Source organism: Mesoplodon mirus, assembly GCF_964341445.2.
Source record: "Mesoplodon mirus genome assembly, chromosome: 15".
NCBI lineage: Eukaryota > Metazoa > Chordata > Mammalia > Artiodactyla > Ziphiidae > Mesoplodon > Mesoplodon mirus.
The window spans coordinates 74,636,642-74,653,255 of record NC_138991.1 but is presented as its reverse complement, the minus strand read 5'-3'; the positions used below and the strand labels follow the sequence as shown (position 1 = coordinate 74,653,255).

Genomic DNA, 16,614 nt, shown 5'->3' with positions numbered 1-16,614 from the left:
AGTCCACTCGTCCTGGGCACCAGAGGACCAGTGAAGCTGAGAATGAGATGCACTCTCTAGAGGCATCACACTTCCTAAGACACGTCCATATACTTCCACTGTAGGTGCACAATATAAACTTCTTTAATTTTAGTTAAAGGTTGTTCAGGGCAAGTAGGTGAAAGACAACTGAATCCTGAAAACCCACTTAGCTGAAGATTAAAAAATACTGCTAGATTTTCAGATGTTCTTTAATTTATCAGAGTTAACTCTACCCGTTCCGAGGAAAGATGCAACTTTACGTCCATAAGTGATTTTTACAAACTGAACACAGCATTTGATGATGTGATTCAAACTAAGCTTCAGAAATATCTTTAAAGAAATTAACAAGTCCTTGTGGGGGACTCTCTCTGTGGACTGGTATCACAAGGGCTGACCCAGGCTGTGCAGAGCAGACAAGAATAACTGACTTACCTCCTAACTGGAATTTTCCCATTTGTGTTGGTCATAAATGCCAATTTCATCCAGCTGGAAAACAACAGTAACAACTGTTTTAATGTTTCTTGGGAGAAATAGCTTCAATCTGGTTAAGAACTTTAAAAGAAAGTTCATTCAAACAAAGAACATTTATTCGGAAAACCAGAGACAATTACACACTGTGAGATGAATTTACTGTTGTAAGATTTAGCAAACAAAAATATAGGACTCTTAAATCTGAATTTCAGATAAACAACAAATAAATTTTTACTACAAGTATGTTCCAAATATTGCATAGGCTTTATTTATACTAAAACATTATTTGTTACTTATCTGAAATTCAAATTTCACTGAGAGTCCCATATTTTATCTGGCAATCCTAGATGAATCAGAAAATTGGGAATTTGCATGAGCAAAGCAAATTGTAGGCACTTATTTGATGATTGGTTTCATTCTTGATTGTTGCTCTTTAGTAATCTACTAAGGGGGTAAGAAATGCAAGTGCATGGTAACACCAGCCAGCCTAGTCTTGAGGACAGTGGGGACCCCCTTCACCCCAGCCCCAGCTCCTGCTCTAAGTGAGGTGAAATACAGATGGAGAAGCAGGCAGGTGTGAGCCCTTAGTGACCTAATCCTCACAGCAACTGGTGGATGGGTGGACGCCAGCTCCATAAAGGGATCTGGATCCTTAATTTGTAACAGTCAGAGAAATTCATCAACTCAAACTGATGGTGAAAAACGCCTTGCTTTCCCCAGGGGTTCATGACACATGGAGACCCAGAACATATATTTGTCCTTTGGTGCTTGGACTATTCTTAGCCACTGACTCCCATTCTCACTGTTTCCAGTTAATAACATTCTAACAATCTGCAGAACATGATGATTTGGTAAAGTTTCTGTCTTAAGTCAAGCTTCCTAGAAGCACACGTGACTACTTTTAAGGGGACGGTTTCAGAACCATAGGAGTGTGGGAAGCAGACAGGCAGGGAGGAAGTTACACAAAGCTGCGCTCTCAGCTGGAGCTTTGTCCTGATGCCACAGGGAGCTCTGGAGTCTGATTTGCACCAGGCTTGGTGGCAAGGGGGCTGGCCTCTTGTATACTGTCTCAGCCTTCTTTGGCCGTGGACTTCCTTCCAGAAGAAGGGAGGAGTCTAGGGTCAGCCCTCCTTATCCGTGGACACGAAGGGTCAACTCTAAGGGAGTCGCATTGGTAGATTCTGGTATCAGCACGGTTCCTGGAACCAATCCCGCAGAGATGCCAATGGAGGACTGTGATCTCCCAGGCTCAGTGACTCCCGGTAGGCAGAGGGCAATTCTCTGGAGAAGCAGGCAGGTGTGAGCCCTCAGTGACCCAACCCTCCCAGCAGCTGGCGGATGGGTGAACACCAGCAACAGAAAGGGATCTGGGCAGGACACCAATGAAGGCAGATAAGCTCTGGTGTCCAGATACAAGGACTTGGGTCACTCAGGCATAAGTGGGCATGCCAAAAGTCTGAGGTTCTATAGCTTCAAAGTATCTGTTGGGTTGCTCTTTATTTTTAAGAAAACATGACACAGCAACTGCAGAGGACAAGGGGAAGCAGCTGAACAAAAAATAGGAATGTACAAGACTAAATAACTTCCCTCTGATAAGACAATGGGAAAAAAACTGGAGGGAAGATATCAAAATCAAAATAACTAATACTGAACGAGGAGGTGTAGGGAGCCAGGCACCAAGTTAGGTGCTCCCCATGACCTATTTCCTCTGCATGGAATCTTATGAGTGACGTCATCACCTCCATTCACAGATCAGGACAGTGAGGCACAAGGTTAAGCATTTGCCAAGAGTGACTCAGCAACCAAGTGGCCAACCTGGGATTTACAGCACAGAGTCCATGCTGTTAAAGCACCTGCCAAAGGGACCAGAAGTAAAAAGCAAAATTCCTGAAGGACTGATCTCTCCTCTCATCGCCCGGAAGTCCAAGGAATCCCACCCTTGGTGCTGGACCTGGGCCTGGCTAAGAGATGCAGGCTTATCCCTGCAGATTCTCAGTGTGGTTCTCTCCTGCACCTCATAACTGCCTGCCAAGGGCCCTGTGATAACAGGTGGCCCCACTCCTCCATGGATCACTGCTTTTCAAACAGGCTGATTTGGGCTTTGGCTAGAATTTCTACTTGAGTAACTTTCATGTCAACTGGAAGGAATAACTTCGCAGGGTTAAAACCTACCATGTCATGCAGGTCCTCTCTGAATTTTGAATACAGAGCTGAAGTAAGGAAGGCCTGCTTTCTGAATTTCAAAAGTACCTTTGGATACCTGATTGGGTGCTAAACAGTCCCTGGGGCCAATGCTCCTTTTCCACTGGAGCCATTGGTGCTTTTGCAAAAGCGCTTCTCTTGGCCACACTCCCCATTTATCAGTGTCATGCAACAGAGACTCCAGCTACATCAGCAACCAAATATGGTCCCGGGCATGCGGAGCTATTTATCAGCAGACTCAGTCTTGGGACACAAAAGACAGGGCCCACAACCCAGAGAATACTGGGGAGCTGAGTTTCCAGCATCTTTCTGCCATCAAGCATTCCTTTCAAATAGGTTTCAGGCTGTGGGCTTATCACATATGCCCTGCCAGGTGGCATGAAGAGTACAGCTGTGTATTGGTCAACATCTTCTCCAGGGTCAGGAGCATAGAGGTGAAGGCAAGGAAGATGTTGCCTGGTCCATATACATAGCCTTCATCTCCTAATCTAACTGTTTGCTTGATAACAGCCAAAAACATAGGATCATGCAAATAAAACTCACTGTTTCTTGAGGCATGTCATGGGACTGACGTTGTTGGCCCTGAAGTTGTGTATGATGGATCTCAGGCCTTCGACCCATTGCTGAAAGAGAAAGAAAAAAGTGTTCTTGGTGAGCAAATCTGCCAGAGTTAAATTGGGTGTTTTTTCATTAGACAGCTCGAATCCATTTTGTGGAAGAATAATATAAACTCTTCTTTATCTCTTTCCTGCCACTCAGCCATCCTCATTCCACACGCTCATATTTTATGCTTTAATAAACAGCTTTCTTTCTTTCCATGAAGATAAATGTGGCATCTACAGTGTCATTAAACACTGGGTTGTCACGAAGCAAGGCTGCCCGCTGATTGACTTGTTAAGCCTTCTATTTGCACCCTGTTTCAATATAAGTCCCTTTCAGTTGCTGGCAATATTAATTATTTCTAAAGCAACATTATACGATACATGATGACATACTTAGCTACTCTCATTATAGAGGATGAAGGCATTCGAGGTGCATCCATTTTATTGTGTGATACTATTTCAATGTAAGAATTTGTTACCTATCTTACCTGTCTGTGTTTTCCAGCAAGGCCTTAAAAAGTAAAACAGGCATCGATGCCAGGGTACCCAGAGCAAAGAGCAATGTGCTTGCATGATTTCTGTATAAGGACTTGGACCTCGGTTTTAGTTCATAGCATCACTCCATGGATTTACAAGGAAAAGTGAAGAAGACTGTGCGTGGCAGTAAAGGAATTTGTGTTTCCAAAGGGCATTTTACTAGAAAAGGCTGGCCCATGACTTAAGGCCCACTCTGCCCTTGGGTCCAATAACTGATGTCAGTGAATGTCATACCAAATTGCTAAAAATGAGAGCCACACTCTTGGAAAAATGCTTTGAAGCAAATTGATACTGGGGGTTCAAACAGAACTGGGGCCCACACACAAGCCAGCATCTTACCTTCTTAGCTTTTTAGTCTGACTGCTGTAGCTCTGTGTTGAGGAAGGGAAAATATTTTTGGAATAGACAGTAATGTAGACGTACAGTCTTCCTGCCCTGTCCAGCATGGCAGCCACTAGCTGCATGTGGCTAAATTAAACTGAATAAAGATTCATTAAATTAAATTAATTAAATTAAAACCTAATAAAAATAAAATTCAGTGCATCTGTCGCACTCATCACACTTCAAGTGCTGAAACCCAACATGGGCTTAGCGCCTAACATATTGGATGGTGCAAATAAAGAACATTTCTGTCATCACCGAAGGTTCCATTGGACAGCATTGCATAGTATTACCAGCTTTAACATGGCCAAGGGGTTAAGTCACTTGCGAGGGCCAGAGATGATGACTGGGTTCTATACGTGTGTGTGGTTTTAACTTTAATTGTGATATAATACATATAACATAAAATTTATCATTGTAACCATTTTTAAGTGATCGGTTCAGTGGCATTAAGTAACAGTCACATCGTTGTGCAACCATCACCACCATCCATCTCCAGAACTCTTTTCATCTTGCAGAAATGAAACTTTGTTCCCATTAAACAACCACTCTTCATTTCCCTCTCCTCACAACCCATGACAACCATCATTCTACTTTGTTTCTCTGAATTTAACTACTCAAGGTACTTCATGTAAGTGGAATCATGCAGTATTTGTCCTTTGTGACTGGCTTATTTAACTTAATTTAATGTCCTCCTCAAGGTTTATCTGTGTTGTAGCAGGTGTCAGAATTTCCTTCCTTTTTAAGGCTGAATAATATTCCATTGTATGTATAGGCCACATTTGGTTTATCTGTTCATCTATTAATGGATCTTTGTGTTGCTATTATGACTCATGCTGCTATGAACATGGGTGCTCCAGTATCTCTTCAAGAGTCTGCTTTCGATTCTTTTGGATACATACACAGAAGTGGAATTGCTGGACTGTATGGTAATTTTATTTTTAAGTTCTTGAGGAGCCGCCATACTGTTTTCCACAGCCCTTGCACCGTTTTACAATCTCACTAATAGTGCACAAGGGTTCCAATTTCTCCACAGCCTCACCAAACTCCTTATTTTCTGTTTTGCTTGCGTTTTGATAGCAGCCACCCTAATGGATGTGAGTCTACAAGCGAGTTTGTGCTTTCCTCTTTGAGCCCCAGTCATACCTAATAGACTTCTGAAGGGGGACTTGGGAGTGATACGAGGAAAATTTCCTTTCACAGAGAGAAAAAGCCATTTTCTGAGGACTGTAAATAGCACTGAAAGCCTCAGCAAGCATGATGGTGAAGTCAGGGTTCTGAGGGAGGAGGAAGAAATGAAATAGCAGCCTTGAAGAAATGCCTCAATTATTTTCCTCATCAGACCTCACTTCCTCTGTCAGGATAAATATGGGACTATAACTCCCTGGGGACAATCAAATATCCTGTGATTGGCCTAACAAACAACAGGCCCACACAGAGTTTCCCAAGAAGAGACAGAAAAAACACAAATAATTTGGTTGGCATGAACTGGGAAGCAGTGAAGCCTTGTTACATGTTCCAAAACACAAAACGAAGTCCATGGTTTCCTGGGGCAAAAAAGTGGATCATTTCTGAGACTGTTTGCTGGTTCTTTCTGATCATTCTTATTTAGTTGTTTCTAAAATAAATTACAGAGATATCAGGCTTTGAGGGGGCTTCAACAACATTCATCCATCTTTTGAAAATACAATGTGGAAAATAATTTGTTTGTTTATTGTGATGGAACAGTCCTTGAGTGTGACCTTTAAGGTCATCACACCAGTGACTTGGCTTATGCTTTAGTTAGTAGAAAGGCCCCCGAATCCCCACAAGTCCTAAAGGGCATGGGGAGGGACCTGAAGCTTCTCCTCTTGGTGATGCTGAAAGTGGGGTCCACAGCCTTGTCCAAGGTCACTGAGCAGCCGGCCTCTGCCCTTTGTGTCTGGGAAATTTGTATTCAGGGCTCGTCCAAATGTCTCTTTCCCATCAGACCTTTCCTTCTGTCTGTTATCTTAATGTACACCTGACATAATAAGGCCAAAAGACTGTGGGAAATATGTTAAGCATTTTGTTTTGTTTTTAACATAAAATAGATGAAATGCCAGAAGGTGTCAGTAGAACCCTAGAATTTAGTTGGAAAGTTGTGCCAGAAGTGAGCTAAATACATATCAACTTCTTTGATTGTTTCCAGATTAACAAAATCAGAAAAAAAAACTGACTTAGGGTTTTGTTTTTTGAATTGCTGAATATAAGCACATATGTTAATAGTCTACATAACGCCCCACGAGGTGTGTCTTCAAGCCCCAGGATGCGTGTTTCTAGATCATTCCCCAACACACATTGAGCTCACACACTGCTCCATGGTGACACAGGATATCATTCCTACTACACTGGGTGTCTTCCGTCTGGTCGGCTGTCCTGAGTGGGCACACGTGGCCTGGATGCAGGGGAACCAGCCCACAGGATCAGTTAGGTTCCAGTGTCCAAATGGGCAGTCTCTGTACCTTCCCAGGAGGCTATAATGGTTATTGTTCTCTCATTTTTCAATATTTTCCAATTCTGTCTAAATTAACTTAAAGCTTATTTCAGCCCTTCTAAGAAAATGTCCTTTGAGGAACTCTTGGGGGCTTGTTCTGGATGGTTCGAGGGGAAAGGAGTGAGGAATGGGAGCTGCCCCTAACTCTCTCCTCAGAACTTTCACCCTCTCCTCTGGGATTCCTTAAACTGATTTTCATCATGCAGGTGGTGTCCACTTTCCAGGTAAAGGGCTGGGCCTCACCCTTAAACACTAGGACTCTCATAGACAAAATAATCCCTTTCCTGTTAAAAAGCAAACATATAGAATAACACAAAAGAAGCCGACTCTCAGACATAGAGAACAAACCAATGATTACCAGTGGGGAGGGGGGAGGGGCAATATGGGGTGGGGGAGTGGGAGGTACAAACTAATGTGTGTAAGATAGGATCAAGGATGTGTTGTACAACACGGGCATACAGCCAATATTTTGCAATCACTGTAAATGGAAAGTAACCTTTAAAAACTGTATAAAAATAATTAAAAAATGAAATTAAAAAATGTTCTCTACAGAAAAAAACCAAAAACCAAAAACCAAACAAAAAACTCCCCAAATGTATAGAGACACAGACAACAAAGCTTAACTGAAAAATATGTGAACTTACAGAGCACATATCTTGCTTTTTCCTTTAAAAACATTTGGAAATATTTTTAAGGTTATGAAAGCAATATTTAAATGCCCTGTGTAGAAAAAGGTAAAGCAAAAAAGCATAAAGCAAATAGTCAACATCACCCCATATTCCATTACCGATATTGAGAGCTGACAACACTTTGCTATCTGTACTTCTAGCCTTTTTCTATACACATAGATTTGTCCTCCTAAAATAACTAGTTCTGTTGTTTTCCAGTCAGCACCACTTCAAGCAGAGTTGTTGTTCCTTCAACTCAATCTTATCTCTAGATTTTGTTTCAGAAGCATGCTTCTTAGTTTTTAGTCAAAGTAGCATACTGTCAAAGCAAAAAATCACAGAAACTCAGTGACACTCTCTAAATCTGCTGTGTAATTTTCTCTAAAGGGAAGACTCAGTAGCAACCTCCCTAATCATCTGGTGTTTCTTTTCAAAGAGGAGGCTACGGTGGAGACAGTGGAGGCATCTTCAACTAAGTTGGCTCAGAAGTTAGAGACTTGCCACCTAAGGTGTAGTCCAGTGACCAGCAGTCAGACCCTCCTGGGAGCTTTTACAATGCAAATCATCAGGCCCCATCTATGAAATCTGACCCTGGGGAACAGAAACTTGTGTTGAAATGAGCTTTCCAAGTGATTGTTTTGCAAACTCACTTTTAAGAAACTCTGTTCTAGACTCAGGCCACTCGGAGGGGTGGCTAACTTCATCAAGATGTCCAGGAAGCATCTTCAGGATCACCCCAGTCCCACAGGGTTAGAACCTTCATTTGGTAAGATCCCTATGTGAGTTGTGTGCACGGTCCAGTCTGAGAAGCACAGGGCTATGAGGGGGCCTTCCCAGCTTGAGCACCTCTTCCCACTGACCACTGAGGAAGAGCTGATATGGTTTCCTAAGGGAACTGAAGTTTTTGCATGTGCCCTCAGCTGGGATATCCAATCTTCTAGTGAGGGCCTTACAGAGTCCAATCACTATTTGGTTTTGTCAATGCCTTCCCAATCTGGGCTGAACAAATCTGCACTCACTAGAATAGAAGTTCTGACCTGAACGATTAGGGGAAGTTAAAGGGTAGAAACAAGATGAGATGAGATGCTGTAGGTAGTGACTTTCAACTTTCCCCTGTCTGAGCTGTGAAAATCATCAATGGATGGGCCATCTGAAATACCTACAACATGGGAACTTCGTGGGACCTGTAACTCATAAGCCTTGATCCATACAGGGTTTGTTTGTTTATGTAAATGGAGACAAAAAGTCAGGGTATATTTCAGTTGGTTATTCTCAAGGTGCCTAATTGCTTTACTAATTACAGTCAACCCTTGAACAACATGGGTTTGCACTGCATAGGTCAACTTATAGGTAGATATTTTTTCTACAGTACATATGACAACACTACATGATCTGTGGTTGGCTGAATCCACGGATGTTGAATTGTGGATACTGAGGATCCGTGAATATGGAGAAAACATGGATTTGGAGGACGAATTATAAATTATACATGGATGTTTTTCAATTGTAGAGAGAATTAGCGCCCTTAACTCCTGCATTCTTCAAGGGTCAACTGTGATTAGTTTTCATCTGCTCAAACAACATAAGCCAGGAATTGATATAATTCAAAATACATCTTTTGATCCCTTTGTACTGTGAATTCTTGTAAGACTACAGGGCATTGAAGAAGGGCAATAAGACTCATTTCCATGTACTTGGGGTAAACTATGAGGCTTTTCAAGTGAAGATTTCCTTCCACAGGGTCTTAGGGTGTAAAGTTGCAACATTTCACAAATCTCCAGATTAATAATATTCAATGTATAAAGATATCTTTATATGAAACGAGAAACTGAGTTTTAGGACAGTATTTGGGCTTTAGACTGCCACTGAATATAGGCAGTGGCTCAGATTCTAAAGTAAGGATACTGTAGGTATCTCTTATGGGTCTATGTAACTAAGGCAAATGATATCATTTCATTTTGGTTAGGATAAGGTATTAGTTGGCATTAAATTGTCAACATTTAACTTAGAGGGCAGGCCAAGGGGAGGACACTTCCAGCTGGTACATTGTTGAAAACAAGCTATGTGGATGGCATGCAGAAACTAGATTAGAAGTTCCCAGAGGCTGTTGTACAGTAGACTCCCCCAGGGAATACTTCAGCAGCCTCAACATCAACCACAGAGATTCTAATTAACAATCTGAGTGTGGCTGGGCCACCAATTTACTTTTTTTGACAATGTAGATAATTCTAGTGTGAGCCTATGACTGAGGACCATTAAACTAGACCATCTGCACTAAATTTGGCTCAGGTCAGTAATTTTCAAATTTTAATGTGCGTTTGGACTACTTCAGATTTTGTTAATGTACAGATTCAGATTCAGTAGGTCTAGTGTCTGCTGGAGATTCTGCATTTCTTACAAATTTCCAAGAGATAGCAAGTAGGCATCTGGGATTGCTCGAGTTTTGTGCCCTGTTCATACAAGGGTAGCAGTGCTGGTACATTATTTCTAGACAAATTGTAGAAATTGACACCACTAAGAAATCCATCAGTGGAAAAATAGTTCTACTCTCCATTATGCTAGCTTTTATCAAGTGGTCCCCCATCAGCAGAAATAGCATTTATTAGAAATGCCAATTCTCAGGTCCCACTCAAAACTTATAGAATTAGCCACTCTGGGGGTGGGGCAGCAATCTGAATTTTCACAGGTCCTCCAGGTGACTCTAACCTATCAGAGTATTTGGTGCTAAAATCAGAGATAAAGAGCCTTGAAGGAGGTAAAGAGGGGGCCACTGGAGAAAAGACTTGTCTGGTTTTGTTTTTAATCAATTTTATTGAGGTATAATTTATATATAATGAATGGCCTATGGACTTTTGAAACTGAGCAGGACCCTGTGGGGCTCCTGGGCACAGAAGCCTTTCTAATTCCCCTGTTTCTTGTTTGTAGGGAATAGATTCCAGCCTCCATGATCTCCACTGAGTTCTAAAGGGCAGATTTGCATAGTTGCTAAACAGGGAAGGGAGGGGATACAGAGACAAGGGAGGAGCAGCCAAGAAACAATAGTGCAGCCTTGGGGCAGGGTTGTGGCGCCCCTTCAAGGGATATGCATAACAATGCCTTTGAGCTCTTTACAGAACCATAACCCCCAACAAATGGAAGATGTTAGCATTCTTCATTCCAGATTAAATGAACCAGAGAAGCTCATTAGGTGACCACCTGAGGACAGATTGAAGGAGTGCAGGCCCTGTACACACCCTAATCCTTATCAGCAACCCCACCTTTGAACCACTGCTATAAAACTCCTCACTAAATCCTCCCAGGAGAAGACATACAGTTTTGAGAGTCATGAGCCCACTGTGTCCCCCTTTGCCTGGCAAAGCAATAAAGCTATTCTTTTCTACTTTACCCAAAACTCTGTCTCAGAGATTCAATTATTCACTTGTGCACAGAGGCCACGTTTTTGGCATCACTTTGGATTCAAGCTTTTCAAATGCTAACTAACCACCTTGAGAGTGAGTACTACCAATTGAGACACTTCAAATTTTAAATTCTCATTCTTCTATTTTGGATTAAAATTCACACACATATATCACTGTAGATGCTAAAGTATTTTAAAGAAAGTTATGAGCATTATAAAAGCAATGCCAGCCACCATAAGGAGGTGGGCTTAAAGGATGTTCCATAGACACTGGAAACTTGGGAGTGGGTGAACCTCCAGGATCTCATCAGGCAGCAGTAGATGGCCCCACAGAAACCTGCCAGAAGTAGCAGCACCCCAACCCCCGGTTCTGAGAGAGGTGAACACAACATCAGGACAGACCTGGTCTGAAGGGTCTGGGCTTCTTGGGAGAACATTTATTAGATAATTTGGTACAAAAACAAGAGAGAGGTCTGATTCCCAGAAATGGGGTACATGATCATAGCATGACTCAGGGCACCAAATGTCAGTGATCAGACCTCAGCCTCAAGGCTGAAGCCAACACAGTGGGCAGGAATGATTAGAGGCTAAGTGCCCCTGTCTTTAATGTCTTGGTCCCTGTAGTATTCAACCCTGGACTGAGGCAGAGCCTGGCTCAGGAATTAGAAAACCCCAGGGATAGAAGCAGGAGAGTGAAGAGGCTGGTGATTTAGGCAGCACTTGACAAAATTTAACATTTTACCCTTTGAATGTGCTCATAGGGGATGCTAAAGCCATTCTAAAATTAAGTAGCAGATCTACCGATGTTTGTTTATATATATATCACAGACTGACTTCTATATCATGTTAAAAAGAAAAAATAAAACAAATTTTCTCTTTCATGTCAGCTACTTTCTCCTGGCCCTAATAAGGAGAGAAAGAAGTACAGGTAAAATGTACTAAGTGTCAGCCTGGCAAGAGATCAATGTCAACATTGAAAACGCCCTCATGGCCATGAGACAGAAGGCCAACAGGGAAGCAATGACAGTGGTGACAATGAGAACAAATCAGGCAAAGAAACCTGAAAGTCACCTTAACTGCCGCCTCAGAGAAAGAGGGCAAGGTAACAGAGACAGAACAGAATTGCATGCATAATAAAGGAGCTATGCTTGCAGTCCTAGACAAAGTCCGTTGATAAACCCAGGATGGAAGGTTAAATTAATGAGCCTATGATAATCACACAGTAGCAAACTATTGAAGTAGGTGGCCAAACAGCAATGTGGGTTTTGTAAAAAAAAAAAAAAAAAAAAAAAAAATTCAATAGGCAGACAACCCAATAGTGATCTCAAAGCCCTTAGGAAGTCAATAATAGTTCTCATGAAATTTTCAGATCTAAAAGAGAATTAGGGGAGAAAACAGGAGCGATGGGGGCCTTTTTTCCTTGACGTAGTCTGAGTGTCCTCCAGAAAATACATTTTTCATCTGCTGTTCTCTGCTCACAAAGAATACTAAGTCGCCGATAAAGGGAATTCATTAAGCATTAAGTGCCACCTGACTCTTAACTCACCTTCACAGCACAGTGAACCAGTGTTTGGGCAGGAAATTAGCTGCCATATATAGGTATGGGTGGCTGTGTTTGAAAGATCAATTTGGATGGGCCTGGATAAAATTTATAACTTCCCTAGTCAAAATTAGTTTAGTCACTCACAGATAGTCAAAACAGTCTGTCAGCCTGGCTGGTTATCTTGACAACACTAGGTCAAAAAGAATCTCTAAATAGTCACAGCAAGGAGGGGACACTGTGCTATTCTTGGTCATTACCCAGAAGCTGAAGTGTCAAATTCCCATTGCAAATGGGTTTCTGTTCACTATCATTTCTAAGAGAATTTTTTGCATCGCCTAAGGCTCACTCTACCTGTGACAACCTGATACCTTGTAACAATGTTCTTTTGGACCTACAGAATCTTGTCCCAAAGAACCACATCTAATTCCAAATACTCCAATAAATATACTGTTGAAGAGAATCAGGATATGACACACCAAAATATGCCACTTTGGTGTAAGAATTATTTTGAGCTGAAGGCATCTGAATTCCTGAAATTCCTTATCTGCCTAAAAGCAGAGCCTCCCAACAGAACTCAGTTGTCATAAATCCTCTCTCCAGAAGGAACACTAATCTCCTCTTCTGGAAAATGAAAAGTTGGCACCACACCCAAATAGAAATTGTCACAAGACAATCATACCTCCTGTCTATTCTCCTAAGGGCCCATTTACCTTCCTTAAAAACCATCTACCCTTCACCCCCTCTCCTTCTGCTATTAACATGCTATATAAACTCTAAAATCTCACTGCTCCTTTGGGTATTCACTTCTTTCTGTGATGCCCCTGTTCACATAAAATGAAAACTTAATTAATTTGTATGGCTTTTCTCCTGTTAATTTGTCTGTTATCAGTTTATTTCACAGATCAAGCCTAAGAAATCATACATACATATATACATTCAGAATACATTTATGCCTTGTGTTCACTCTACATAAACAATATACAGTAAGCAATAAGTGATGTTCTTTAGTGCCTCAAAGTTCACAGAGCAGCTCCATTCCTACAAACCCCAGAAATCATTCAAAAAGAAAATGAGATATTTGGTTTATTTTATGTAACACTTATTTGACATCCATATAGAGAACTCTAAAATAATAGAAGAATTTTAAGATTTTAAGAAAACCAAGAGCATCATTTTATGCTGGTCAGAAACTACCAGTTTTGTAAGAGTGCATTTTTGGTCTCAACTGTCAAATTTGCAAAATCCTGATGGTAAGGGATGAGTGAACAGCTGGTGAATTAAAAGGTGTTCATGAAGTTGTTTCTTTGGCTAATGCCTGTACTTAAGATCCCCGAGGTCACTTTCCTCCTGACATGTGTCAGTTGACAATGCTGGCAAATTAAGCCATGCCAAAATAAGCAGAACTTAACATGCAGATAAAGCCACCTGCTGAGGGTCTGGGATAAGCATCATCAATCAAGGAGCCTCTGGCTGCCCTTTTCTAGGCAGCATCACCTATCAGCTCAGGCAAATCAAATCTATAGGTAATCCTACAAACTAAACATGACTTTCAAGATAAGAAGTACTAAAAAGAATCTAAATCAATGGGTTTGAGTTTCATTGTCTAATTTCCTATCATTTATGGAAAAGATTCCACCCTTCCCCTGTTCTTGCCCCCCAAAAAGGGGGAGGGAAGGAAGAAACATGGCAGCAGGAAAACACGGACAATCAAAAGAATGTTAATGGCAAAGATGAATAAATGAATGTCTAGATTACATTGTTTCGATACATCTGGAAAAATATTGGGCTGAACAATGCCTCTATGACATCACTGCTGACTTTTTTTCTGTAAAGCAGTAGTTCTGAAAGATTTTGTGTCCCTTCAATAGGCATAAATGAATGAATGAATGAATGAATGTATGTATGCTTGGGAAATAGCTGAATATTCCCCCTCTTTGCTGAGACTGGTATGAGAATAATTCTGCTTCTGAGAGTGCTATAGTAAAGAAACCCATCTAAACAAGGCTTTCATATGCTCATTTGACCAGAGAACCCCCTTTATATGTGGACTTCTTTGAGGAATCCATTTTGTGGGCCACCAATTTTGGAAGTGCTGCTCTATGACTATACCTTCCAGAAATAATGACATTAAACATTTACCTGAAAAGTACAGTAAAATCATACAATGTTACTGGTGGAAGAGGCTATTCCTCAACTTGTGAGCTGCAGCAGAGGGTGTGATAGAACACAGGATCTGCAGTGGACCCAATGCCTGGGTTCAAGACACCAGCTGGCCACCTACTGGCTGTGTGACCTTGGGCAAGTTTCTCAACCCCTCTGGACCTATTTCTTTCTCTGTAAATGAGAATAATCCACCTCACAGAATTGTTGTGAGAATTAAATGAGATAGATAATGCAGGCCAAGCACTCTGAACAGTGTCTGGCATTCAATATAAAATTAAAATTTCACTGCTGCTGCTTTTATTATAATTATTAGGGGCCAGCAAATTTTTCTGTAAAGGGCCAGGCAATAAATACCTTAAGATTTGGGGGTTACATATAGTTCTCTGTTGCACAGTTTTTATGTTTTGTTTTGTCCTAATAATCCTTTAAAAACTTAAAAGCTATTCTTAGCTCACTGGCCACACAAAATCAGGCCGAGGGCTGGATCTGGCCCATGGGCTGCACTATTATGATTACGATTATTAAATTATTTGTTCCAGATCATAGTGCTCAGAGGCAAGAGTTTCATCTCAGGCAAGGTGTCTGACCCACCACCTCATGTGTCCCATCCTTCAATTATACCCCAAAGATTAGAAAACATACAAACACATGTAGTCCCATGTTACACATACATTATGTTCACAATGACCTTTTTTGCTAGCAGTAAAAACTGGAGCTATGTGGTAAATGGAGAAGCAATTTAAAGCTAGTGACATTTTTCTGTCCCAGGGGCCAAAAGGTGAAATCCAAACTTCTGGTGCAATTAGAGTAACTCATTCTGCATTCCCTTGATGGAGTCATTTGATAACACTTGCAATTAGGGCAAAGCAAGCAGCTGTGGACTGGGCCCAGCATGGAGTCTCTGCTTAGAGAAGCTTCAAGTTCATGAAACCCTCACAAGTGAAAACATGTCCCCTGTGAAGATCACAGCATTCTGAAAGAAGTACCTAAGAGGCTGGGAGGTTTCTAAAGAAGCAAGAGTGGGTAACAACCAAAAATGCCCACCTGAAAGGTCATGGGGACTTGCATTGAAGCCCAAGAAAACATTTTAAAGACCAAGAAAATGCACATGATAAAAACTATTAATGATAGAATACAGTACTATATTAAACTCTATAAACAGCATGAGCCCAACTTAGTATAAAAGAAAACTGTGTGCACATGAAAAAGACACATTAGAGAGGGGGTGGGGGTTTTAGGAAGGGGAAAAGGGGGACACGGGGCTTCTTTTCTTTTTGCTCTTCCGTGCTTTTGACCAGAATGTGGTGGGAGTGCATGCCTTACCGTGAGCAACACTCCTTTTGCATTCAGAAAACACTGGAGAACTGTATAAAAATGCGTGGGCCATGCAAATGTTGAAGACGACTTTGCAGCCTGCTCAGTGTGGCTGTGGACAAGGTCACCATGCCTCACTCAACGCTTCTTTCTCACTTTGCTCCTCCCACGGGGCCATGCTCTGATGGTTGGAAAACTGGCAGGAAGTAAGTGCCCCCAGATGGCCACCACCAACAATCTAGCAACCTCAGGGCCATGCTCTGATGGTTGGAAAACTGGCAGGAAGTAAGTGCCCCCAGATGGTATATGCACACCCCACTTCACTAAATTCCACTCCATCCCTATCTGTCTCCTGGCACCTTTTATTATTCACATCATCTCCCTGGCTCCTGCAGGCATCTCTGAGTCCACAACTTCTGGTCTAAGGGAACTACAGTTTTTGGAAATACAGAGATAAAGAAATAATTCCAGAGTGCAAAGAGTGCCACCATGGGTCAGACACTGAAGTACTGGATCCTGGGACAAATGGTCTGGCAAGAGCAGCATGAGAACTGAAGGAGGAAGGAAGAGGGAGCAAGAGAGATGACAGGTGGTCGTGGGAGGCCCCAGGAGACAAGTGTCACCCATTCCACAGATTCACTGATGAACCAGAGTTTGATGGCCTCCACGTTCAACCCAGCAATTAAACAAATGAACCCTACTATCTTTATTTGGCAAGAAGAAAACACCTAGGTGAGATGGGGACATTTAAAGCTCACAAATACGCACCCATGCATCTGCTCTGCTCTGATTCACAGCTC

At 41.8% G+C, this 16,614-nt stretch overlaps 1 protein-coding gene across 1 annotated transcript in view; it reads right to left on the bottom strand.

The window, feature by feature from the left end:
* The window catches only part of PLCB4 (phospholipase C beta 4), a 432,769-nt gene that overhangs the window by 112,871 nt on the left and 303,284 nt on the right, over positions 1-16,614 (bottom strand). Inside the window, exons 8-9 of the mRNA XM_082644421.1 lie at positions 3,238-3,317; positions 454-507 (exon numbers count right to left, since the gene is read on the bottom strand). Of these exons, the coding sequence (XP_082500547.1) occupies positions 454-507; positions 3,238-3,317 (134 nt within the window). The remainder of the gene's footprint in view (positions 1-453; positions 508-3,237; positions 3,318-16,614) is intronic.